The sequence below is a fragment of the Eriocheir sinensis genome, chromosome 53 (assembly GCF_024679095.1).
Source record: "Eriocheir sinensis breed Jianghai 21 chromosome 53, ASM2467909v1, whole genome shotgun sequence".
NCBI classification, from domain to species: domain Eukaryota; kingdom Metazoa; phylum Arthropoda; class Malacostraca; order Decapoda; family Varunidae; genus Eriocheir; species Eriocheir sinensis.
Genome location: NC_066561.1, coordinates 7,214,044 through 7,241,541, shown reverse-complemented (window position 1 = coordinate 7,241,541; position 27,498 = coordinate 7,214,044). Strand labels below are relative to the sequence as shown.

General features: G+C 42.2%; 1 protein-coding gene and 1 long non-coding RNA gene across 8 annotated transcripts in view; one reads left to right on the top strand and one right to left on the bottom strand.

The window, feature by feature from the left end:
- LOC126983295 (all trans-polyprenyl-diphosphate synthase PDSS1-like) overlaps positions 1-27,498 on the bottom strand; it is a 127,069-nt gene that overhangs the window by 24,244 nt on the left and 75,327 nt on the right. For 3 of the 5 annotated variants that reach the window (XR_007735765.1, XM_050835958.1, XM_050835961.1), the window contains exon 1: positions 10,683-11,091. Coding sequence is in view for 4 of the 5 variants with exons in the window: in XM_050835958.1 (XP_050691915.1) it covers positions 10,683-10,922 (240 nt within the window). In the remaining variant the exon portion in view is untranslated. Of the gene's footprint in view, positions 1-10,682; positions 11,092-19,051; positions 22,200-23,223; positions 23,419-23,631; positions 23,764-25,059; positions 25,150-27,498 lie in introns of those variants that run through there. The other 2 variants (XM_050835959.1, XM_050835960.1) reach the window with 2 other exon arrangements.
- Positions 11,064-23,387, top strand: LOC126983298 (uncharacterized). Of its 3 annotated transcripts, XR_007735769.1 has the most exons (4): positions 11,217-11,730; positions 13,256-13,404; positions 17,912-18,039; positions 23,240-23,387. It is a non-coding gene; the product is annotated as an uncharacterized LOC126983298 (long non-coding RNA). The 3 variants fall into 3 exon arrangements; XR_007735770.1 differs by lacking the exons at positions 11,217-11,730; positions 13,256-13,404 and adding an exon at positions 11,064-11,208; XR_007735768.1 differs by lacking the exon at positions 13,256-13,404.

Below are 27,498 nucleotides of genomic sequence, written 5' to 3'. Positions count from 1 at the left end.
AAAATAAAATAAAATAAATTGAAGGAAAGGAAAGGAAAGGAAATTAATTAAAACTAAATGAAAGAAAAGAAGAGAAGAGAAAAGGAGAGAAAATTAAATTAAATGAAAGGAACGGAGGGGAAAAGAAAGCATAGGAAGGATAAGAAGGAAAGGAAACGAATGGAAAGGAAAGGAGAGGAAAGGAAAGCAAAGGAAAGGCAAGTAAGGTTAAGGAAAGGAAAGGAAAGGAAAGGAAAAGAAAAGGAAAGGAAAGGAGAGGAAAAGAAAAGAAAGGAAAGGAAAAGGAAGGAAAGGAAAAGAAACGAAAGGAGAAGGAAGGAAAGGAAAGGAAGGAAAGGAAAAGAAAAGAAAAGAAAAAGGATAGGAAAGGAAACGAAACGAAAGGAGAAGGAAGGAAAGGAAAGGAAAGGAAAGGAAAGGAATGGAATGAAAAGTAAAGGAAAGGAAAAGAAAAGGAAGATAAGGAAATGAACCTAAAGTACAACAAAGCGACCTAAAGTAAACTAAACTAACTAGACTATACTAGATCAGCTTTCGTCGGCACCTTCCTTCCTCGCTAAGTATTCCAATATCACCGCCGAGCCTCCCACTCTGCTTGCCTCGCCCCGCCTTGCATACCAACCATAAGCCTCCTAACCTTCTTGCCTCCTTCAGTAACGACTCGCCCGCCTTATCGAGAGGGGGAAGAAGTACTTGGTAGGGAGTTTGTTTCTTTTTAGACGAATCATAAAGGAGGTAACAAGTATCTCTCTATTTGGATGAAGCTTTTAGAGTAGAATCGAAGTTTATAATGCGGAGTTTTTGTTCTTAGGTAATTTTACAGAGAAGGAAGAAGCGTCCAGGATTTGAAGTTTGTTTTTGTTGGAGAAAACTATAAAAGAGAAAGTTTAGGATACGAAGTTTTAAAAGACGATATTTATAAGTTTGATATGCGATGTTAAAAGATGAAGTTTTTAGAAGTGAAAGTCTACAAAAATGGAAGTTTAGGATACGAAGTTTTAAAAGACGATATTTATAAGTTTGATATGCAATGTTAAAAGATGAAGTTTTTAGAAGAGAAAGTTTACAAAAAAGGAAGTTTAGGATACGAAGTTTTAAAAGACGATATAAGTTTGAAATGCGATGTTAAAAGATGAAGTTTTTAGAAGAGAAAGTTTAAAAAAGGAGGAAGTTTAGGATACGGAGTTTGAAAAGAGGAAATAAGTTTGGGACAGTAAGTTTATTTTTAAAAGAGAAAGTTTTAAGAAGAGAAAGTGTAAAAAATGAGGAAGTTTAGGATACGAAGTTTGAAAAGAGGAAATAAGTTTGGAACACTAAGTTTACTTTTAAAAGGTGAAAATTTTTAGAAGTGAAATTTTAAAAAAAGAGGAAGTTAGGATACAAAGTTTGACAAGAGGAAAAAAGTTTGAAACACTAAGTTTATTTTTAGAAGAGAAAGTTTTTAGAAGAGGGAGTTTAGAAGTTAGTTTTCGATCGATGAAGTCCGTCGTCTGTTTGTCTGAGAGCCTCTCGCTGCACAGACAGACAGACAGACAGACAGACAGACAGACAGACAGACTAACGGGACGCGGCGAGAAGATAAAAAAAAACATACAAAACAAACACTATAAAAGTTTCTCTCCCTCAAACAACAAAAAACGGGAACAGGAAGTATATGCAGGTGTGTGTGTGTGTGTGTGTGTGTGTGTGTGTGTGTGTGTGTGTTTTAATATGGTGTAGGCTATAATTAAAGATGAGAATAATGAGGAGGAAGAGGAAGAGGAGAAGAAAGAGGAGGAGGAGGAAGAGGAGGAGGACGAAGAAGAGGAGAAGAAAGAGGAGGAGGAGGAGGAGGAAGAAAAGAAGGAAAATCTAAAATAAAACACGTAGAAGGAAAAAAAAGCAGAAAAAGTTGAATTAAGGAAAGAAAGAAAGATGGGGAAAGCAGAAAGAGATAGAGAAACGAAGGAAGAAGGGAAGATAAAAATAAAAAAAGAGAACGCGGGTCTCATATGACAACAAGTCCACGTACAAGAGTTATTCGTTTTCTAATCACCGCGAGACGTATCAGCCATCTACTTTTTTTTTTCCCGAGTCATAAACAACAACAACAAAGAAAACAAGAGAATATCATCACGCGTCTCATTCCATCTTTTCCGAGACTCACGCTTTTTGATGAATTACGGATTAGATTTTAACGTTATAATTTGTCTCTCTCTCTCTCTCTCTCTCTCTCTCTCTCTCTCTCTCTCTCTCATCACTCGACACATTTTGCAACATATGGTAAATTTCTATGGCTCGTTTTCTTTCCTTCTCTCTCTTTCACGCGACAAAGAACGTAAAGTACATTGGATTTTTTTCTTTCATTTCTTTCTTTTCTTTTCTAAACACTTCTTGCAGCGAACGTCAATTTTCCATGGTTGTTGTTTTCTTTTTCCTTTTCTTTTCTCTCTCTCTCTCTCTCTCTCTCTCTCTCTCTCTCTCTCTCTCTCTCTCTCTCTCTCTCTCTCTCTCTCTCTCTCTCTCTCACGCGACAAAGAACACAAACTATACATTAGATTTTTTTTTTCTTCATTTTCTTTCCTTATTTCCTCAACACATCTTGCAAATTACTAAAATCCCACTGTTGTTGTTGTTGTTGTTTTTTCTTCTGCTCTTCTCTCTTCCTCACGCGACAAAGAACAAAAAGTACGATAGTTTTTTTTCATCGTCTTTTCTCTTTCATTCTCTTCTCAACACTTTTTTCAATATATATTTGATTTTTATGGTTGGTTTTCACTTTTTTTTCTCTCTCTCTCACGACGTTAGGCTTTTTTTTCTTCTTCATTTTCTTCTTCTTTTTCCTGGTTTTCTTTCCTTTCTCTCTCTCATGACGTTAGTTGTTTTCGTTCCTCATTTTCTTCTTCTCTTTCCTGTTTTCCTTTTCTTTTTTCTCTCTCGGGTGACAAGGAACAGGAAATACATTACATATCTATTCCTCATTCTTTCTTCTCTTCTCTCGCCGGACATAACAAAGACTCCAGCATTCTACAAAACAGAATCCAACACGTCACGCTTCAAGGGAGTATCAGTAAGAATGGAACTGTATGTAGCTTGAACCCAAGACACCTCACTGACTAGCAGGGAGCATACATCAGGAGGCTCATCAATTCATTCACCCTGCCGAGTCCATCCCAGACGGTCAACCCGGGCAAGGCTCCACGCAGCTGCCCTTCCCATCGATCGCTACCTTTTCCTAACATGGCTTTGCGGAACATTAAAAGGGCGATTGACAGTCCAGGATGCCATTGTGAACGTGAGGACACACATAGAAACCTTGATTATATAAGACGCGACGCTGTGGATGATTCATAAAGGGTACATGACATTGGTAAAGGGAAGAGAGCGTGGGAAGAAAGACTGATGAACGTTAGTAGGGAATAGTCACGGGTATTGGCAATCATCATTATGGAAGACTTATAAGGGCTACAGAACATTGATAAAGGGAAGACGAAGTGAAAACGAAGACTGGAAGATGTTAGTGGGAAACAGTCACGAGAATTGGCGGTACTTATTATCGACGTTACGATGTTGTGGAAAACTCATAAAGGCTACAGAACATTGATAAAAAGAAGACACTGTGGAAAGGAAATTTAAAAATGTTTGTGGGAAATAGTCACGAGTATTGGTGGTCCTCAATATAGAAAACAGAAAAACATTGATTATCGACGTTGTGGATGACTCATAAAGGCTACAGAACATTAATAAAAGGAAAATTTGAGAATGTTTATGGGAAAATAATCACGAGAATTGGCGGTCCTCAATATAGAAAACAGAAAAACATTGATTATAGAAGATGCGAAGTTGTGGATGACTCATAAAGACTACAGAACATTGATAAAAGGAAAATTTGAGAATGTTTGTGGGAAAATAATCAAAACAGAGAAACGTTTACTATAGAAGATGCAACATTGTGGAAAACTCATGAAGGCTACAGAACAATGACAAAAGGAAGACACAATAGAAACGAGGGCCTGAGAGTGTTAATGGGAAATGATCACAAGCATTGGCGGTCCTCATTACAGAAAACAGAGAAACATTTACTATAGAAGATGCGACGTTGTGGATGACTCATAAAGGCTACAGAACAATGATCAGAGGAAGACACAATAGAAACGAAGGCCTGAGAGTGTTAGTGGGAAATGATCACAAGTATTGGCGGTTCTATGTAAGGGAAGATGCGACATTGTGGATCTACGGTAAGGAAGGGAGACAGCGCAAGGTCAGAAAACAAAAGAGCATCGAAAAAGCCCGTTAGACACTACTCCGATTAAAGAAAACAGAACGAGAGGTAAAACAGGGAAGGAGTCAGCGCAAGGTCAGAAAACAAAAGAGCATCGAAAAAGCCCGTTATACACTACTCCGATAAAAGAAAACAGAACGAGAGGCTGAGACAGGGAGGGAGTCAGCGCAAGGTCAGAAAACAAAAGAGCATCGAAAAAGCCCGTTAGACACTGCTCCGATAAAAGAAAACAGAACGAGAGGCTGAGACAGGGAGGGAGTCAGCGCAAGGTCAGAAAACAAAAGAGCATCAGAAAAGCCCGTTAGACACTGCTCCGATTAAAGAAAACAGAACGAGAGGCTGAGACAGGGAGGGAGTCAGCGCAAGGGCAGAAAACAAAAGAGCATCAAAAAAGCCCGTTATACACTACTCCGATTAAAGAAAACAGAACGAGAGGCTAAAACGGAGGTCAATTTCGGGTGGAGAAGCGTCTTGATACTCTCTTAACCTTATACTTATATAGACTACAGAACACTGATGAAGGGAAGAGACTGTAGGAAGGAAGACTTAAGAATATTAGTGGGGAGTTATTACGAGTACTGGCAGACACATATACGTCAATCCTCCTCATAAGGTTGTTTCTGCCTTTCTGCACGAGACAACCCTGAGTGGAGGAGGGCAAGGGGGCGCCCACGTAGCTCATGGATGGGGCAAGTCGATCAATCCTGCCATGAGGGACTTAGGATGGATAGGCTAGTTCGCGTGCGTGGGAATTTTCTCGAGGGGGGCCGTTGAGAGTTGAGGTGGCAAGTGAGCGAAGTGACGCGCCCCCGGATGTATGCTCCCCGTTATAATATACGAGGATGTGAAGATAAAATGATGTTCTTTCCGTGACCTTGGTGTGTCCCGTGATATGTAATAGTAAGGAGTGGTAGTCAAGAGAGGAAGTAGTTAATTTGTTGTTATGGTAGAGGTTATATTAAGTGCGTGTGTGTGTGTGTGTGTGTGTGTGTGTGTTTTTCCTTGTGTATTATATTTTTTTTCTTTTCTGTCTCGCTTATCATATTTTTTTCTCCTTTTTTGGGGTGTTTTTTCGTATGTCATTTGTTTTTTTCTCATGACTGTCAACATCTTTCATTTTCACTTCTTGGTATTATGTTATTTTCTCTCTCTCTCTCTCTCTCTCTCTCTCTCTCTCTCTCTCTCTCTCTCTCTCTCTCTCTCTCTCTCTCTCTCTCTCTCTCTCTCTCTCTCTCTCTCTCTCTCTCTCTCTCTCTCTCTCTCTCTCTCTTCGTTGCCATTATTAAGTTTAGTCTGTCATTTCGCGGTGTTTATCTTGCTTCCTTTTGCGTCATCATATTTTCTTCTCGGCTCAGTGTCACAATATCATAATCCGTCGTGTCCTTGGGTTTATGTCATCGTTATTTGCTTGCATTTCATATTCATTTCCTTTGTATGTTTTCGTAATTCTCCAGTCGGCCAGTCATCCATGTTTGCACTGTCCTGTTTTTCTCTCAATTCTGTCATTTTTTACTCATTATTTTTTCTGTTCATCATTTCTCTTTTCTCGCGATGTTCTGTTTTTGTTCTCATAATCTTTCAGTCCGCCATTAATCTGTTCTGTTTTCCTTATATTTTTTTCAGAACATCAAATCTCTGTTCAGTTTTCCTCGTATTTATTTTCAGTATGTCATTTCTATTCCCTCACGATGTTCTGTTTTTTCCTCATAATTCTTCAATCCGTCGCTTCTCTGTCCTATCGTTCTCACAGTCCTTCACTCCGTCATTTCTCTATCCTGTTTTCATCATAATTCTTAAGTCCATCGAATCTCTGTTCTGTTTTCCTCATATCCATTTTCAGTATGTCATTTCTATTCCCTCACGATGTTCTTTTTTTTCCTCATAATTCTTCAATCCGTCGCTTCTCTCTCCCAATCCTTCAGTCCGTCATTTCTCTATCCTGCTTTCATCATAATTCTTAAGTCCATCAATTCTTCACGCTGTCCTTGGGTTGTTTGGATGACTTTGGGGTCGCTTTGTGTCACCTCGTCTTTCCTCGCAAGCGTGTCATTCAGGATAACAAAAGCATTGCCTTCGGAGAGCAACGCACGAGTCACCCTGAGCCTCCTTCCCCTGGACAAGCAAGGGATTAACGACATGTTTGTTTACTCGCATCCGCTTGGTAACGCAGAGGGGGGCCAAAACAGCATCACCACACCTCTCCACCCGAAAATGACCTCTCTTCGGGACACTCATCTGTACTTTCTTAAATAGGAGCAGTGATTGGCGGGCCTTTCTTAATCTTACTTGTGTTTGCCTTTGAGCTGTTTCCTTTGCTGTAAAAACAAAAACACAGGACACTTTCCCGAGATCTTTTTCCTTCCTGTTTCGGTGGTTTAAGTACATGGTTAGGGGAACAAGGAACTGCATATGCTATTTTTACCCTGTTGTACGATTAGGAAGAAGAAAAAGAACATTCACTATTTCTACCTTATTGTACGATTGGGAAGAAGAAAACGACAAAAAAATAAAAGAACAAGGAACTGCATATGCTATTTTTACCCTGTTGTATGATTAGGAATAAGAAGAACATTCACTATTTCTACCTTATTGTACGATTGGGAAGAAGAAAACGACAAAAAAATAAAAGAACAAGAAACTGCATATACTGTTTTTACCCTGTTGTATGATTAGGAATAAGAAGAACATTCACTATTTCTACCTTATTGTACGATTTGGAAGAAGAAAACGACAAAAAAATAAAAGAACAAGGAACTGCATATGCTATTTTTACCCTGTTGTACGATTAGGAAGAAGAAAAAGAACATTCACTATTTCTACCTTATTGTACGATTGGGAAGAAGAAAACGACAAAAAAATAAAAGAACAAGAAACTGCATATACTGTTTTTACTCTGTTGTAAGATTAGGAAGAAAAAAAAGAACATTCACTATTTCTACCACACTGCACGATTGGGAAGAAGAAAACAACAAAAATTAAAAAGAAAAAGAAGCAGACAAAAAGCAAGAAAAATCAACAGAGGAAAAGGGAAGAAATGAAGATGGAAAAACAGAAAGAAAGGAAAGGAAAAAAGGATAAAAAAAACCACAGGTCCCAAAACACTTTTCGGTCGATTTTACAAGTGCCTTTCGCTTTTCACATCAGCTATTTCTAAGGGTCAAAGAGAGGGTCAGTCGGGTTATAATGAGTGTTTCTTTAGGTTCACGGTACAGAAGAAGGGTCACACTACCACCAGGGTCAAAAAAACTACTCCTGGAAATGCCCACAACTCCTAGGAAAGCCTTGTCAAATATGTGTTCTTGGGCGACGAAATGTCTTTTAATATGACCGTAACGTAACGTAGTGCAAAACGAACACATACCTTGGACACTTAAGATATTGCAAAACTTCCTTCTTCAGTATTTAGAGTTCACAGTATTACGAACGCATATCTTAGACACTTAAGATATTGCAAAACTTCCTTCTTCAGTATTTAGAGTTCACAGTATTACGAACGCATATCTTAGACACTTAAGATATTGCAAAACTTCCTTCTTCAGTATTTAGAGTTCACAGTATTACGAACGCATATCTTAGACACTTAAGATATTGCAAAACTTCCTTCTTCAGTATTTAGAGTTCACAGTATTACGAACACATATCTTAGACACTTAAGATATTGCTAAACTTCCTTTTTCAGTATTTAGAGTTCACAGTATTACGAACACATACCTTGGACACTTAAGATATTGCTAAACTTCCTTCTTCAGTATTTCGAGTCCACAGTATTACGAACACATACCTTGGACACTTAAAATATTGCTAAACTTCTTAATTTTTCAGTATTTCAAGTCCACAGTATTACGAACACAAATTTTGGACACTTAATATATTGCTAAACTTCTTCTTTCTTCAGTATTTCGAGTCCACAGTAATACGAACACATACCTTGGACATTTAAGATATTGCTAAACTTCTTCTTTCTTCAGTATTTCGAGTTCACAGTAATACGAACACATACCTTGGACATTTAAGATATTGCTAAACTTCTTTCTTCAGTATTTCGAGTTCACGGTAAGACGGCTATTTACACTATGCATTGATTTGAAGAGGTGAACAAAAATGACCTTCCCAGCAACACCCACGCCTCGCCTGCCGCATCTCAAATCTGCGTACACAACTAAGTCTACTGATTGGAAACATTGACTTATCGCGCGCCTCTTCAGTTTTGCCTCTGCGCGCTTCATCCCCAAGTCACGGGAGGGGAATCTGAACGCCTGTTATGATCCACCTCGTCAGTACAACATCCGTTTCCCCTCCTCTACTCTTTTTTCATTAGTTTTATCTTATTCTCTTTTACTTTTTTTTACAGCAAACGAGACAGCTCAAGGGCACAAAAGAAGGAAACAATAATATAAAAAAAAAGCCCGCTACTCGCTGCTCCAAAAAAGAATCCAAAGAGGTGGCCGAAAGAGAGGTCAATTTCGGGAGGAGAGGTGTCCAGATACCTTAATCTTACTTATCTTCCTTTATTTTACTTTGTTTTATCTTTTATTGTTATTTATGTCTTATTTCTTCTTATTTATTATTTGTATTTTTTTAGATATATGTGGCGTGTATAGTATGATAACATTGGCCCACTCACGCACAGGAAACGCTAATTAAGTCGTATTTTAATCCATATCGTCTTTATCACGTGCATTTAGAAGTATCAGAAATATACGGGCATTAGGAGGAACACTAAGGGTCGGATTACAAAACACATCGCCGCCCAGGAGCACATATTTGACAAGGCTATCGTAGGAGTTGTGGGCATTTCCAGGGGTAGTTTTATGACCCTGGTGGTAGTGTGAGTCTTCTTCTGTACCATGAACCTAGGAAACACATATTTGACAAGGCTATCGTAGGAGTTGTGGGCATTTCCAGGGGTAGTTTTATGACCCTGGTGGTAGTGTGAGTCTTCCTCTGTACCGTGAACCTGAAGAAACACCCACTGGAACCCGACTGACCCCCTCTTTGACCTTTAGAAATTGCTGATATGAGAAGCGAGTGTCTTATGATACCAACCTAAGATTTCCCAATTAACCTGCAACACACAACACGCGTCAACACCAAGCAAATCAAATACAGGAGTCTTTTATCTTGCGCCATAATCCATTCGTCACTGTCACGCCCTTTTAGGAGTAACAGGAATATACGTGTATCATTCAGAACATCGATACTCACTACTCTTAATCTTGCCAGCACGCATCAACACCAAGCAAATCAAATATAGGAGTCTTTTATCTTACGCCATAATCCATTCGTCACCCTCACGCCCTTTAGGAGTAACAGGAATATACGTGTATCATTCAGAACATCGACATTCACTCACTTCTCTTAATCTTGGCAGCACGCATCAACACCAAGCAAATCAAATACAGGAGTCTTTTATCTTGCGCCATAATCCATTCGTCACCCTCACGCCCTTTAGGAGTAACAGGAATATACGTGTATCATTCAGAACATCGACACTCACTCACTTCTCTTAATCTTGCCAGCACGCATCAACACCAAGCAAATCAAATACAGGAATCTTTTGTCTAACGTCCTAATTCATTCGTCACCCTCACGCCCTTTTAGAAGTAACAAGAATATACGTGTATCATTTGGAACATCGATACTCACTACTCTTAATCTTGACAGCACGCATCAACGCCACTCAAATCAAATGCAGGAATCTTTTTATCTCACTTTCTAATCCATTCGTCACTGTCACGCCCTTTTAGGAGTAACGGAAATATACGTTTATCGTTTGGAACACCGCATAACCCATTCCTCACTATCGAATCCTTCTAGCAGTATGGAAAGAGCATTGGAACTCACGCATTTACTAATATTGAAACTCACTCTTGATACAGGAATCTTTTAACTCCGCTTCATAACCCATTCGTATATCGCGCACCTAGCAGTGGAAAAAAAGAGCATTGGAACTCACGCATTTACTAATATTGAAACCCACTCTTGCTCCGGCGCCACCAATAAGTCACTTGCGGGGATCAAAAGCAATCAGATCAAATACAGGAATCTTTTAACTCGCTTCATAACCCATTCGTCAGTATCGCACCCTTCTAGCAGTATGGAAAGAGCATTGGAACTCACGCATTTACTAATATTGAAACTCACTCTTGCTCCGGGGCCACCAATAAGTCACTTGCGTGGATCAAAAGCAATCAGATCAAACACAAGAATCTTTTAATCTCACTTCATAACCCATTCAACACTATCACGCGCATTTAGAAGTAAGGAAGAGCATCGGAATCCACGCATTCACTGATATTGACACTCCATCTTGACCCGGCGAGCGTAAATACCAGTAAAATCACACACCACACACGGGGCATTTAACTCGACACTTAGTACTCATCAGCATTCACGGCCACCAACACGAACTCCAGCTTACCGTCTTGGGTGTGAGTGTCGGCGCCGCGCTGTTCCATGCCTCAGATCCTCGCGTGGTACTTCCATTTAGCGAGTGGGATATATTCCTGGACGCGATGCCTGACGCTCGGCCCACCAGCGACTCCAGGAGCGTGAAAGCGCGGCCCCTCACCGAGCTGGCCATGGCGAGAGTGACCAACCAGTGAATAGACCGGCACGAAGCCACTGCCCGCCTCCCTCCCTGAGCCGAGTGGCGCCTCATTGGAGAACCGAAGTGCCGTAACCCTCCCTCTCCCTTCTCCCCCACAACGAAAGCGCACACCTCGACGCTGAATCCACACTCCAGCTTCTCTTCCACTATTCCAGGCTTCACGGGGGCTTGTGGAGCATTACGTTGTGTCTAGTGAGAGATAACAACCCCCGAAACGACTTACAGGTGCGAAGGTGTCGACAGGTGAAAGCACCGCTGATATACCCCAACGAAGACTCACATCGCGACGCTAAATCCACACTCCAGATTCTCTTCCACTATTCCAGGCTTCACGGAGGTTTGTGGAGCATTACGTTGTGTCTAGTGAGAGATAACAACCCCCGAAACGACTTACAGGTGTGAAGGTGTCGACAGGCTGATGAAAAACGGGACTTTGCCGGAGAGAGCGCCGCTGATATCCCCCAACGAAGGCTCACATATCGACGCTAAATCCACACTCCACCATCGCGTACTCTATTCCAGGCATCCCTAGGGTTTCTAGAGCATTAGGTCGTGTGTAAAGGGAGATAAGTAACTCAGAAACTAACGTATGTGTGTGAAGATATCGAGAAGATGATGGAAAACGGGACTTCGGTGGAGACTGGAGAGATTGACGCGGATATGCCAAGGGTAGGAGGTTATCGCTTCCTCACCCGATTGCAAGAAACCACAGTCGCTCTTGAGTCACGTTAAGGGAAAGGTTTGTTGCCTCTCCGCTCCGCTCTCTCCAGTGTGCTCCATCCTCCCACGCCGAAGACTGAGATCTCCTGTGACGTGCCCAGCCGACTTTTTTGTGCTATACTCTCAATTTCTCAAACTGGTGAGCACTAGACGAAGCGACAGCAGGATTTTTTTTTTGGAAACACACGCCTATACTCTTCCTCCTCCTCCTCCTCTTCCTCTTCCTCTTCTTCTTCTCTCTTGACCTCCTTGGAAGTATCTGGTTCATACAGTGGATGTTTTAAAATGTGTTTGCGTACGTGGTTTTGTGTTGAGGAAAGGAAGTTAATATGAAGGTTTCTGAGTGTGTGTGTGTGTGTGTGTGTGTGTGTGTGTGTGTGTGTGTGTGTGTGTGTATCTCCATTTGTCTATTAATATGTTTACCTGTTTATCTATCTGTTTGTTTATCTATCTGTTTGCCTGTCTATTTGTCTATCTATCTATCAATCTATCTATCTATCTGTCTGTCTGTATTCCTATCTGTCTATCTATTTATCTATCTGCATATCTATCTATCTGTCTACCTATCTATTTATCTATCTATCTATCTATCAGTCTAACCATTTCCACACCTGTACATCTATTCACGCATTTATTCATCCATCCACCAACTATTCATCTGTTTATCTATCTATCTATCTATCTATCTATCTATCTATTTATCTATCTAACTATTCATCTGTCTATCAATCTCAACAGTAATTCACTTTCACACCTGTACATCCACCCATCCATCCATCCACCCACTCACCTTTTTAATTAGCATGCAGTGACTCAGCCAGGTACAGTAAGCTTGCTCCAGTCACCTGGCGGAGGAGTGTTTGTTGAAGGGGGGAGGGGGGGGGGAATGCACCGGGCTCCCCACACCTGCTAACCTGCCTCCCCAAACCCCCACCCCTCTCCTTCTTCCTCCTCCTCACCACCCCGCTGCTCAGGCAACCGCTAGACACACACCTGTCATCACACACCTGCAAGCGGGAGGTGATTAGCATGACACGGCTAATTTTGGGGTTTTCAAGAGGGCTGTGTGTGAAAGGCTAATGACCGCTGTATATTTGTTGTTGTTGTTGTTGTTGTTGTTTACCGTCCCAACGAAACAGAGAGAGAGAGAGAGAGAGAGAGAGAGAGAGAGAGAGAGAGAGAGAGAGAGAGAGAGAGAGAGAGAGAGGTTACTTAACGAATTCCGGTCTTTCTTCTTTTTACAGTAACGAAAGAATCTCAAGAGCAAAAAAAAAAAGAAAAAAAACATCAACACCATTAGCATCATTATCTATCTATTTGTTTGTCTATTTGTCTACTTATCTATTTATTTATTTGTATATCTATCTATCTATCTATCTATCTGTCTGTCTGTCTGTCTTCCTATCTGTCTATCTATTTATATATCTGCCTATCTATCTATCTGTCTAGCTATATATTTATCTATCTATCTATCTATCTATCTATCAGTCTAAGCATTTTCACACCTGTAAGTCTATTCACACATTCAATCAATTCTTTCGCCTAGATGTCCAGTTCTCATTATCTACCCCTGGGCTGGTATCCTCAAACGCTTTCACCTCTACCATCAACTCTTATTAAACGCCGCAGAGTAGATTAGTTAGGTTCTTATCGGTGTTTTTCAGGCTCACGGTGCGGAAGAATGGTCAAACTACCCCTAGAGTCATAAAGCTACCCCTGGAAATACCCACAGCCCTTACGGAAGCCTTGTCAAATATGGGTGTGTAGGCCTAGACGTATTTGAGATATGGTCCCTGGGCTTTCATTAACTAAGGTAGGCACTCTTACACGCTTCCACTTTTCACATTAACTACTTCCAAAGGCCGAAAAGGAGATCAGTAGGATTATAATGAGGTTTGGTTTAGGTTGATGGTAAAGAAGAAGGGTCGAGCTATCACCAGGGTCATTGAACTACCCCTGGAGATGCCCACAACACCTACGAAAGCCTTGTCAAATACGTGTTCTGGGCCCCGAAGTGTTTTAAGATTGACAGGAGGTAGATAGTGTTCTCCCAGGGTCTTCTTTACCTGTCGTTAATGTGTTCCTCAGGTGTGTAAGGCCTTGTTGTGGTTATTATTAGTTATTTTTATTATTAAGTTTGTAGGGAAGTGAAGGGAAAGAAGGGGAGTGAATGAGGAGGAAGGGAGGAATGAAGGGAGGAAGGAAAGTCGCGTGTGGGTCGTTGGGAAAGAGGAGGAGAAGGAGAAGGAGGAAGAACTAATCCGTCAACCACAAGTGATTTACGGAAAGGATTAAATCACTTCTGTACGTACTTGCGGATACATTCAGTTCACTCCCGACGCAGCAAAGTGACGGTCAATGTGTTTCTTAAAGGAGTTGATTGTTTCCGCACTAACTACTTCTACAGGGAGGTTGTTCCAGTGGCGGACAGCGCAGTTCGAAAAAATAACTCCTGACGATATTTGTAACCAATGCATCGCTTGGCTTGAATTGTTTTACTGTTGTTTCTTGTTCGCGAGGTAGTTTGTTAGTTAGGAGGAGGAGGAGGAGGAGGAGGAGTAAAGAAAACAAAAATTAAAACAAAAGAGCATAGATAAAAGAGGAAGAGAAAGAACAAGAAGAGAAAGAAGAAGAAGAAGAAGGAGAAGAAGAAGGAGAAGAAAAGGAAGAAGAAGAAGAAGAAGAAGAAGAAGAAGAAGAAAAAGAAGAAGAAAAAGAAGAAAAGGAAGAAGAAGAAAAAGAAGAAGAAAAAGAAGAAGAAGAAGATGAAGAAAAATAAGAAGAAAGAAAACGAAGAAGAACAAGAACAAGAACAAGAACAAGAACACCAACAAGAAGAAGAACAAGAAGAAAAAGAAGAAGAAGAAGAAAAAGAAAAAGAAGAAGAAGAAGAAGATTCAAGAAAGTGGGGCACGGGACACAGGCGAGAAGCTTACGAGGGTAGGAGGGCACGAGAGAGAGAGAGAGAGAGAGAGAGAGAGAGAGAGAGAGAGAGAGAGAGAGAGAGAGAGAGAGAGAGAGCGAGCCTGTTTATTTCTTTTTTTCTCAGTGGCAGGTTGCGGGGACTTTATTCGCTCTGTTTTTGTTTTTAATGAATGAGTAAGTTTGTGAGTCTGCTGTTAGGTGTTTGTTTGTTTTTTTCATTATTCTTTTGTTTTAGTGGGTTGGGGGTTTGCGGGTATTTTTGAGAAGTATGGGTCTCTCTCTCTCTCTCTCTCTCTCTCTCTCTCTCTCATCCACCTAACCCGTTCCCTCAGGTCGTTGCGTAAGTCGCCTGCCACAAAAAAGATATACGCAAGTCACCCTAAATCAATGAATGTGCAAAATAATGATAATACGCTCCTCCGCACCAAGAGAGAAAGTCGTGACGAAGGGAGGAAAAGAAACTCGCCGTCTATGGTTGTAACGGAATTCGCATCATCGTCATCAACAAAAAAATTATCGGTGGAATAAAAATGCGACGTTTTTTGTGTGTGCTGGACCTGACCTAAAGGAGCGACGTGTGTGTGTGTGTGTGTGTGTGTGTGCAATTCACCACGGCCTGATCACGAGTTGGACTCGTAATCGCCAGCAGGTGGCCTCCCGACATGAGCAAGTGCCCTTCTATAGTCGATCTCTGGGTACTGCCAGGACCTCACACACCACACACCTCCTTGCTCAAGGGTGGACGGTAACCTTTCCTAGTCAACGAAAAGAATCCGGTCTGAGCGGGCTCGAACCGCCACCCTGTCAGGCAGTGAACCCTGGCAGCGCAGCGCTCTACCCAGTTGCGCCACGGTGTGAGTAACACACACACACACACACACACGGTGTGTGTGTGTGTGTGTGTGTGTGTGTCATTCATCATGGTCTGATCATGTACTGGACTCGGGATCACCAGCCAGTTCCCTCGTTTTCATAGTCACGGATCTCTGGGCGCGGCCACCAGGGCCTCACACACACACACACACACACCCGGGAGGCGGGACACTACTGACAGAACCCCCGACTGACACCGGCACCCATTCCCTGCTGGGTGGACAGCCGTGTTTAAAGGAGGCTGCCTCTGCCCACATCCTGGATCTGGATCTGGACGAATAATGCGCAGGGCTCCATACAGGTGCATAACACGCACTTAGGAATCAACCCCGAGACATGTAGGTTGGGGGGCGAGCGTACTAACCACTGTCCCACGGAGCCATTGCCTTGCCTCACCTCACAGCAACTCACTCATGGCCAAGACAAGCATCATCTGCAGACAGGCTTGCCTCTTACAACTGCTCCACACCCTTCACGCAAACTACATACAAGAGCCTTATTTGCAACCCCCCCCTATTTTTTTTTACATCCCTGCCTGTAACGCCGGTAGGCTTTCTTCAGGGGGCTTATCCTTGGCTCATGCTGCCCCCGGGAACTCATTCTTTATTCACTTGGACGGTTTCTTCTAGAGTCCAGGTTGATGGGTGGTTATCAGGACAGCATGTGGGTAGTCTTAGGCCACTCGGCGGTGACTGAAAAATCCCAGGTCGTAGCGTGGGGACTGGGGACTCGAATCGACGTTCCATGGTGTGATAAATGCATGCCCCGCGCGCTAACCACTCAGCCACTGCCTACCCTTGCATCTTATATGTAGTGGATTATTAAGAGGGGCCACAATTAATAAGTATGCTAAACTATGAATCTGCAGTCCTGTATTCAGTTCTGGCCTGGACAGATGACACACTGCCCACCAAGTTCCTCCTTCCGCCCTGGCCTGATTGATCAACGGGCACCTGTGGGAACCTGGGGACCTTCACTGTGCTAGCCCAGACGCCACACTGGTCCTGCGTATAAGTGTGATGAGTTCTTACTTCTTACCCACCGCAAGCTCAAGGCAGAGGTACCGAGACGACCGCAGACTCACAGAGCAGCCATAAAATGTTCCACAAACTCCACCTTTACGCTATTCATGCTGTTATCTTCCTCACTAAAAAATATACGCCCCTGAGTTAAGATCGTGTTCGCTGCCTTTTTTTTTACAACAAAGACAGTTCAAGGGCACAAAAAAGTAAACAATAATAAAAATAAAAAAAGCCCGCTACTCACTGCTCCTAGAATGAATCCAAAGAGGTGGCCGAAAGAGAGGTTAGTATGGCTTGTTTTGCTATATATATCTTGCTCTATGCTTCATGAGTCACTAAAAATGTTTATAACTCAACCACTCACTTTATAATAACTCACCAACTGTACCTTCACTCTACTCATGCTCTTTGTCATATTCTCATCCCTGTGTACATTAACCCGGTAGCAGCGACGGGCCAAAATTGTGGCTTTACCGTGTACCAGCGATGGGCCAAAATTGTGGCTTTACCGTGTACCAGCGATGGGCCAAAATTGTGGCTTTACCGTGTACCAGCGATGGGCCAAAATTGTGGCTTTACCGTGTACCAGCGATGGGCCAAAATTGTGGCTTTACCGTGTACCAGCGATGGGCCAAAATTGTGGCTTTACCGTGTACCAGCGACGGGCCAAAATTGTGGCTTTACCGTGTACCAGCGATGGGCCAAAATTGTGGCTTTACCGTGTACCAGCGACGGGCCAAAATTGTGGCTTTACCGTGTACCAGCGACGGGCCAAAATTGTGGCTTTACCGTGTACCAGCGATGGGCCAAATTTCTGCCATGATATAAACCTCCCAAAATAGATGATGCATAAACTGATCACACATGCGTTGATATATATTATGAAATGGTTTGCGTGAGTGATGATTCTTTCTTATTATTTTACTTAGAGGGGCCCTAACCTAACCTAACCTAACCTAACCTAAGAAACATGACCCCCGCAGCTACTGGGTTAAGAAGTCACGGAGATATCACTTCATCACTTAGAATTACTGCTCCTTATACTACCTACTTATATATAGGCATTAGTCTCCCCATAAAGACTTTGGTAAACCACCTTCTATTGCCATAATCATTAGAACACCCATGAAAATAGAGCTAAACTAGACATACCATTACCCATACTTTCACCACCTTCAATTATGGCTCCCGATACTACCTACTTATATATAGGCATTATCCTCTCCATAAAGACTTTGATAAACCACCTTCTATTGCCATAATCATTAGAACACCCATGAAAGTAGAGCTAAACTAAACATACCATTTCCCATCTACTTTCTTCCGCAAATAAACCACTTCTCAAACTACTCCCACCATCGCTACAACTAACCTTTCCTTAAAACAGTAACTCGTTCCTCTCTGCTGAACAGAAACTCGGTCCTCTGTCCCTACGTAGCTACTCTCATCTCTCCTTCCCTCCACCATCCAGCCGAACCACATCTCTTCTTTCCCTTGCAGATGGAGACTGGCGCTAAGGGAGGAGAAACAATGTGGAGAGGATCAGCGAGAGGAACGGAGAACGTGAACTTTTGCAGACATATGAGAATGAATAGTCCACGGCATGACACCAATATGATAATCTGAAGGTGAGAATATGAGCAACTGTGGAGTATTATGCAATGGCTAACTTCTGAATATAAATATCTTAGAGTTCGTGGACTAAACACATACACGTTTAACCCAGTAGCAGCAGGGATCGTGTTTCTTAATGGTCCCCCCAAGCAAGAAAAATGAGAAAAAATCATCACTCACACAAACCATTTCATAATATATATCAAAGCATTTGTGATCAGATTATGTATCATCTATTTTGGGGGGGTTAAATCATGGCACAAATTTGGCCCGTCACTGCTACACGGTAAAGCCACAAATTTGGCCCGTCGCTGCTACCGGGTTAACCTGAATAAGTGGAGTCTTTTAGGTTATTATGTTAAGTTTGTGTGTCATTGAAATTTGTACTCATATAATTTTCATATCACCATGAGTCCTTAACCCCTTGGATGCGAATTTCCTGCAAGACATCACCAAGCTACAGGAATGGAACAAAAAGTGGCTGCTACAATTCAATGAAGAAAAATGTAAAGTCCTGCACCTTGGGAGGGGAAACCCAGCATACCAATACCACATGGGAAACACTCCACTATCCACCACAGAGGCAGAGAAAGACCTGGGAGTATATGTTACCAGGCTACCAGTGAAGGGATATCCAGCACACCAATACCACATGGGAAACACTCCACTACCCACCACAGAGGCAGAGAAAGACCTGGGAGTATATGTTACCAGGCTACCAGTGAAGGGATATCCAGCACACCAATACCACATGGGAAACACTCCACTACCCACCACAGAGGCAGAGAAAGACCTGGGAGTATATGTTACCAGGCTACTAGTGAAAGCCAAATCCGTGCCAATCGCAGCGGACGGGTTAATGGGATGGTGCAGACAAACTCGAGAACACTTCCTATTAGTTTTTTGCAGGTGTTCTTTGATTTGAATTCTAATTGGGGTGGTGGAGACAAACTCATGAACATTTTCTATATAGTTTTTCTTCTTGTTAACATCTATGTCTGTCAATCGAGAGGCAATGGCTGGGTATAAAAGAATATAGCTTTATTAACAAATGTTCACAAAATACCACAGAGCTTGCCTGGCCGGCCTCAGACACATGGATGCTGAGGTCAAGGCAGTGATTGGTTTCCATAACTAACAAAGGCTTCTCTACATAGACTCTTTACATATTGCAACTGTACACATGTCAACAATATACATTTCATACAAGTCTTTAGCGTGTTAGCAGTAAAATATTTCACTCTTGAATCACCGGGGAGCGCATCAGTTCAGTATCAACAATCTCCTTTTTTTTCCATCAGCAACCAAGGTATATCTATGAGAATCAGCGACGTGGTGAAGAGATGTTAGGTAAAGCTTGGAAGGCAGTGCTTGGTGTCCGCTGTGACAGACTTGCTGGAAAAATGTTTATGTACAATGAAGCTAAGCGATGTTGTGGGTCATGACAAACTATTACTGGATCAGAATAAATGAGATGAACTGAGGTTATAAATCAAGCAAATCAAACTCCCTGCGATGGATGAAGCAAAACACACGGCCAGCTACTTCTGCTCCTGTTGCTTACTGGCCCACACGAGATCAAACATTTTAAAACTCTGGCGAAGATGGAGGGAGATGTAACTAGTGTGCTTGTCTGTGGGCTTGTCAGGAACCCACTGAGGTGAGGCTGCAGATTTGTAGTTCATGGAAGGTTACAAGATGCTGCACGTCAGTCACACAAGGCAAGTCTGTCAGGCCTTTCACATCTTGTATATACATAAGGAGACACGCGAGAGATGTGACCCACTTGTACAGCCAAGCCACACAAGTTTAATCAGCCACACACACAACACTCACTAAACACATGACACACTGCCATCACTGTAATCACATATACACCTCATTTTTCCAAGTCGTGACACTTTGAAGGTTGAAATAATCAATCCATGTTAGTCAACAGTTAAAGTTATTTGAATCACTTGCACGATTTTGATTTTGAGTGTGTGAAGCTCTTGCACACACACACACACACACACACACACACACACACACACACACACACACACACACACTGGTGAGTGGCAGCCAAGCAAGGCTTCAGTCAACTTTGTGCTCATGTCTCTCAGTGGTCCTCTTTTTGTACAGTTCTCAAAATATATTGTTCCAGTTTTACATGCAGAGTGAGAGCAACTATTACGCACTACACATTTTTACATCTATAAAACTATTCATTTACATCTTTACAAACATTGAGTCTCTTCAGAAAAATAAGTTCATCATGTTTTCTCTCAAAAGACCAACATTAAATCTTTCCTAGAAGTCCAGACCAGGTCAGCAGCAGCGTCTGGGCACCCGCGGCCAGCCAAGCCCTGTGGCAGTCAGCAAACTGTGCACTACCCCCACAACCTCTACAAAGGCGTTTCTAAGAAAATAAACTCTGCCGTCAAAACAGAGATACAATCTAAACTTGTTGCCACAATCAATGAAATGCCGGAACATCGGGAAACTCAATTGAGCAATGGAAGGATTAAAGACTTAACGATAATGAGGAAAAAAATATTGCCAATAATTAAAAATATCTTACAACCCTCCCTCTCACCGGTACACTAATATACATATGTACACTTTGCATGAAACAAGGCAGTGTTGGCAACAACCAGAGAGTACCAGTAACAGTGTGGGGTGTGGGGGCGCAGGACAGCAACGAGGGTCCTCAACACTCGCAGCCAAGCACGTGTTCCCTTGTGAATCAGACCAACGCGTCCAGGCGTGCTTCATGCATGGAGAGTATAACATGTTTTGTACACACTCAATACAAATAATGGCAAGCAATTTTTATGCCAAAGTAAAAGGAGCCTTCGTCAATATACGGTAGCATGTTGTCACTATAGCTTTCCAGAAACTAGACCATCGTGAATGTCTAATGATTTAACCTTGAATTATCGTGATACCAAAGATTTTGTGAACGGTACTTCAGTTCCTGTTTTTGATGATGGTGCAGAGAACCAGTTTTATATTTAACTTAGTTGTATATTTTGCTGTATTTATTTTCCTTCCTCAACTTCATGAAGCAGTTGTTGTCGCTGCTTGTCAGGGTTCAGCGCCTCTGCTTGATGTGTGTACTTAAGAGTGGTGGCGGCAAGGCCGTCACCCCAGCGCCAGGCTGTGGCTGCAGCACACCAAGGCACGGCGCGCCTCCCCCACACACCACCGCTGGCCGTGACTTAAACGTGAACAAGCCTTACACATTAGCACACATCTGTAACTGTTGTCAGTCACATCATACAAAATAACAAAACAGTATTTACAGCGTTGTCACTAAAATACTTACAAAATAACTACAGAATGTGAGGCCAGGCAGGTAGTGAGAGTATTGGAAAAACAAGTTTTGTTGAAGGAAAACAAAGTTTTGCGAGCACACTGGTCTCCTCTGCCTGCCGGGCCTCAGCCAATTACAGCGATATCGGCAGCATTGGTTGGCATCCACGGGTGACGGCTGCAATAATACTGCAGGCGGCTGCTGCACCCAGCCTCGTGACAGACCCAAGTGCCTCGGGCAGCGCCACAAGCCAGATTACTTCACTCCTCACCCCATCACCAGTTCATCATAATTATGAACAAGTACAATTTTTCTTTCATAAATGACGTTGAGATAAATATCTTACGTACAGGTAGACAAACGTCTGTTTATTTTTTAATAGTATATATAAATAAAATAAAATTGTTAATCTAATTTCATGCTGTACATTTTCTACAGTTGTAACAAAAATTCATTTAATTTTTTTTTTAATTTCCAAACCTTCCAAAAGTATCAAGCTGTGACAGAGATCTGAGAGAAATAGTCCAGCGGTGTTCACCCCGTCACACCACAACACTGGCACCACTGACCACGGAGCCCTGCAGCCCAGAAGTACTTATGTGCAAATGTATTGTGAAGAAGAGCACCCTCACCTGCACTATGGCAAAGTGTGTGTTATTTGATGCGGTTGAGCACTTTGTCCGTTATGGTGACGAGCGCCTTCTGCTCGTCGGAGGGCTTGAGGGTGCTGATGACCTTGATGGCCTCCTGGCAGTGCTGGCGCGCCAGGAACTGCGTCTGCTCCAGCCCGTCGCTCTGGTGCACCAGCTCGAAGGCCTTCTGGACGTCGCCCGGCTCCTGGAACCTCCGCATGATCATTGGGTTCAGCTCGGGGAACTACAACAAGAGAGCAACATGAGTGGAAATACAAATCATTGTTGCCTGATGGTTTGCACGGGGATAAAACCAAACCCTTAAAGCTACTATAGTCTGTTCACGTAAGTCTGCCCCAAGCTGACAACATAAACCTAAGCGTGTTCGTAAGCACAGTGCAGATTAGCAGAAAGTGCTGCGTGAGATAAACACAAACAGAGGTTAAAGAAAACTTGGAAGCCACAGCAGTAGCCAATCAGCACTCAGCTTGCAAACACGCTTAGGTTTATGTTGTCAGCTTGGGTCAGACTTATGTGAACAGACTACACCAAATAGTACAACATTACCGTAATCAAGAGTAACACTGTACCTCCAAAACAAAGCTCACTCAGTTTTCCAGGACAGATGCAGGGAAGGATTATGAAGGAAAAAATAATGAAAAAACTGATAAAAACATAGATGTTCAACAAGGGGGTTTAGGAAAGAGGGAAAGTGTGATTTAAATTTTTGCCATGAGTGACTGATAACAAGAATATCTAGAGAAGAATAAGAAGCTGTTCACTGCTTTCATAGATGCAGAGAAGCCTATGACAGGGTTGAGAGGGAGAGCTTATGGGATGTCCTGCGGGTACATGGTGTGGGAGGCCGTTTACTTGGAGGGATCAGAGTCCATATTCTTGGATATATCAGTGCCTCAGTCACCCTGTTTGAAAAGTCTCTGATCTTAACCCGGTAGCAGCGGGGATCATGTTTCTTAACGGTCCCTCCAAGCGAGAAAAATGAGAAAAAATCACCCCTCACACAAACCATTTCATAATATATATCAGAGCATTTGTGGTCAGATTATGTATCATCTATTTTGGGGGGTTTATATCATGGCACGTTAAACGATGATGATGATGATGATGATGATGATGATGATGATATGATTTTCTACCCCTGACTGTCACAAGCAATACAGTATTTCTCCAACAGACACCTCACAAACTCAAACACACTCGAGGATATTAAACTTTATTTTTGGCAGCATACAAGTCTAATAGTTTACCTTTTCACATGCAAAGAGCACCGGCGCCGTGGCCAGGCCCAGCTTGAGGTCTGCCGCTGTGGGCTTCCCGAGGATGTTGGACGAGGCCACGAAGTCCAGCATATCGTCCACCAGCTGGAAGGCAATACCCACGTTGCGGCCGTACTGGAAAGCCACCTCCTGCAGGTTCTCATCAGCACCGGACAGCACCGCCACCTGAGGATATGTGCCCGTGTCTTAGATGGCTGTGGAACTATATATAGACGGTCCAAAATTTAGTCAGTCAGTTTTGTATGGCAGAAATATAACAACATTTCCAGATTACAGTTGAATTCATACACAGACAATAGCTAAAACATCAAAGATAACTACAGTATTTTGCAGGATAAAGACAAAAATCAAAAGACACGGATGGCGATGCAAACTTACGGCTTTACAGCTGTATGCTAGTAGGGAGGCTGTCTTCTTGAAGGTCTTTTTGAGGTAATGGGCAAACCTTTCATTCTCATTTTCTTTAGAGCCAAGCTGCATGAACTCCCCCTGCACCAGGTCAGCAAGAACCTGCAACGAGGCAATCAATTAGTTTCCTGCCGGACACCTGACTGCTCAGAGACACACCTGCTACACACCTACTATGACTACAAATAGGTAAATACTGCAAAAATAATGAATGCTAAACTCTGCAAAACCAAGATAACTCATGCACAGATATTTTACTGTGTACAAGGTATGCAGTTACTACAGGAAGGGGCTGAGTGCTTTACAGCCAGGATATGTAATTAGCATACCTGGCCTGGGAGAAGACTCAGAGACATGTCATAAAATTTAGCCAAGACAATAAGAAAGGTCTTGCATAAGAGGCTGATGAGTGAGGCCACAGACAACCTCAGATGCCTGCTACTGCCGCGCTGAATGACTCACACCACCGCTGAAGAATGGCCTCCACCAGGACTTAACAAGGAGCCTAGAGAAATTCCTGAACAGTACTATAGCCCACCCATTTCAAATAGTCCGTTTGGGCAGTTGATTTCGTGGGTCCTTTCCTCCCCTCTGCTCTGCCACACAGTTCCAACACCTATCCTTTCCTCTCATATATTAGCTATAGGTAATATATGAGAGAGAAAAATAGGAAAGGACCCACAAAATCAACTGCCCAAACGGTCTATTTGAAAGGGTTTGACCATAACCAAGGAGTCTATTTTAGAATCCTTGGTCTTTTGAGGCCCTAAGCAGGAGTATGCTGAGGATCCCTATAAATGCTCTTCCCTTCTGTATTTGCATAAGCTAATAATCTTTAAATATCAAAATATCATTATCAAATACAGTAATCAAATTTAATAATACAAATGCTCTAGGCGAGAATGGGCATGAGTTCAATGTTAACCCAGTAGCAGCGAGGGGCCAAATTTGTGGCTTTACCGTGCAGCAGCGACGGGCCAAATTTGTGCCATGATATAAACCCCCAAAAATAGCTGATGCATAAACTGATCACAAATGCGTTGATATATATTATGAAACGGTTTGTGTGAGTGATGATTTTTTCTCATTTATCTTGCTTACAGGGACTATTAAGAAACATGATCCCCGCTGCTACCAGGTTAAACATCAAAATAGTAAATACCAAATACATTTTTTTCAAATCTAAACACAATAAGAAAAATGCTTTGGGTGAGAATGTATAAGAAGGGTGCAGGAGTTCAATTTCAAATAATCAACTTTTATTGTATACAGTTAATATTGAGGAATTCCTGACGACAAAGAGGAACAAATTAAAGAAGTTATCCCTCATAGTATTTGCAGAACCTATCAGCAGCCTTGACCTTCGCTCTCCCCCCAAAGGTCACAAGGGATGCTCACCTGCGAGAGAACGACGATGACCTCCTCATTGCCGATCCTGGCCAGCATGGTGGACGCCACGGACAAGATATAGTCGCCCGCCATCACCGCCTGCAAGACACACCACATGAGCCATCAACTCCACCAACATGAACCTTTAACCCCACCAACATAAACATCAACTCCACCAACATGAACCTTTAACCCCACCAACATAACCATCAACTCCACCAGCATTAGCCACATGAGCCATCAACTCCACCAACATGAACCTTTAACCCCACCAACATAACCATCAACTCCACCAGCATGAAAAGTTGGAAAGTTTCATTTAGTCGACGCAACATCTGTGGTCATATGCCGGAGAGAGACAGAAGGGGAAGGAATTATAGGAGAAGGAAACAGACCCCAGGAGACGGGACACAACCCCCAATTAATACCTGGTACCCATTCACTGCTGGGTGGACAGGGGCGTAAGGTATCGGAAAACCTAAGTAGCAAGGATAAGTCAATACAATATGGCTGAGTATAGTAAAGATAGTAAAGAAAGGCTGCTGGCACATCTCCCATCACGGTGCAGCATCCTTGCCAGATAATTGCGACGCCGTTAATGATAGGCCGTGGTTGGGGTGACATCATCGCTATTGTCTTGTTTGCCCTCGCTATTACTCACTAAGGTACTGCTGCGAGTTGCCAAGACATTGTGGAGTTTCAGGCTTAAAACGCTCAAAATATCCCCTTAAATAACCCAATATGGTCACGTTAGCCTATCCTGAGGAAACAATTGAACCGCTTTTAGGATGATGAAAACTAAATTGAAAAGATAAAATAAGATAACGTGAATTTAAATGCTCTAAGGACTTGTGGATGTAACTTGCTCCCAAACTCTTCAAAATTAATGCTACGAGTTGCCAAGACATTGTGGAGTTTCAGGCTCAAAACGCTCAAAATATCCCCTTAAATAACCCAATATGGTCACGTTAGCCTATCCTGAAGAAACAATTGAACCGCTGATGGGATGTTGAATCTAGATAACTGAATTGTAAATATAACATAAGATAACGTGAATTTAAATGCTCGAAGGACTTGGGGATGTAACTTGCTCCCAAACTCTTCAAAAGGAATCGAATTAGTAGGGAAAACACCGCTCGAAACTTAAATATGAAAACTGATAACGTGGATTTTCATTGTTCTGGCGGCATGGAAATAAAAGTAACTCCCAGAAGTCTTAGTTAACAAATATCGTTCACGAGACATTCTTAACTTTGACAACAGAATTAGGAGGGAAAACAGCGATCGAAACTTAAATATGAAAACTTATAACGTGGATTTTCAGTGTTCTGGCGGCATGGAAATCAAACTAGCTCCCAAAATTCTTAGTTATCAAATATCATTCACGAGACATTCTTCTTAACTTTGACAACAGAATTAGAAGGGAAAACAACGGTTGAAACTTAAATATGAAAACTGACAACGTGGATTTTCAGTGTTCTGGCGGCATGGAAATAAAAGTAACTCCCAGAAGTCTTAGTTATCAAATATCATTCACGAGACATTCTTAACTTTGACAACAGAATTAGGAGGGAAAACAGCGGTTGAAACTTAAATATGAACACTGATAACGTGGATTTTTAGTGTTCTGGCGGCATGGAAATAAAACAAGCTCCCAAAATGATTAGTTAATAAATATCATTCACGAGACAGTCTTCTTAAACAACAAAATTAGGAGGGAAAACAGCGATCGAAACTTAAATATGAAAACTTATAACGTGGATTTTCAGTGTTCTGGCGGGATGGAAATAAAACAAGCTCCCAAAATTCTTAGTTATCAAATATCATTCACGAGACATTCTTAACTTTGACAACAGAATTAGAAGGGAAAACAGCGATCGAAACTTAAATATGAAAACTGACAACGTGAATTTTCAGTGTTCTAGCGCCATGGAAGTCAAACCATCTCTCAAAAATCTCCGTTCAGAAATCTAATTCGCGAGACATTCTTCTTAAACAACAGAATTAGAAGGGAAAACACCGACCTTGGCAACCCTCGAGTACTAATAATGAAAATGGAACCGTACGATACTTTTTAATTGCTCTTCCTCCTTCCCTTCCTCCTCCTCCTTCATCCCTTCTCCACCGGATGCTCTGCCTTTCATTCACTCCTTCATAACAAGCGGATATGAGTCACGCCGAGCCATACAATAAAGCATTTCACAAAAATCATCCTGGAGCAGTCATCCCCGTTAAATAAGCAGTCATCCCCGTTAACGAAGCCCCACGAAGCCCTATAAACCAAGTCACCGTGAAAGAAGGAAACGCCCAACCCAGACCGAGACCAAGACACCGGAGTACAGCAAGAGCAAGAGCAAGAATATAAAAACAAAAGAGTAACGCAAGTGGAAAGCAGAAGAGAGGATCAGAAAAAGAGGATCCACGAAGCGATACAAGGCGGTGTGGGTC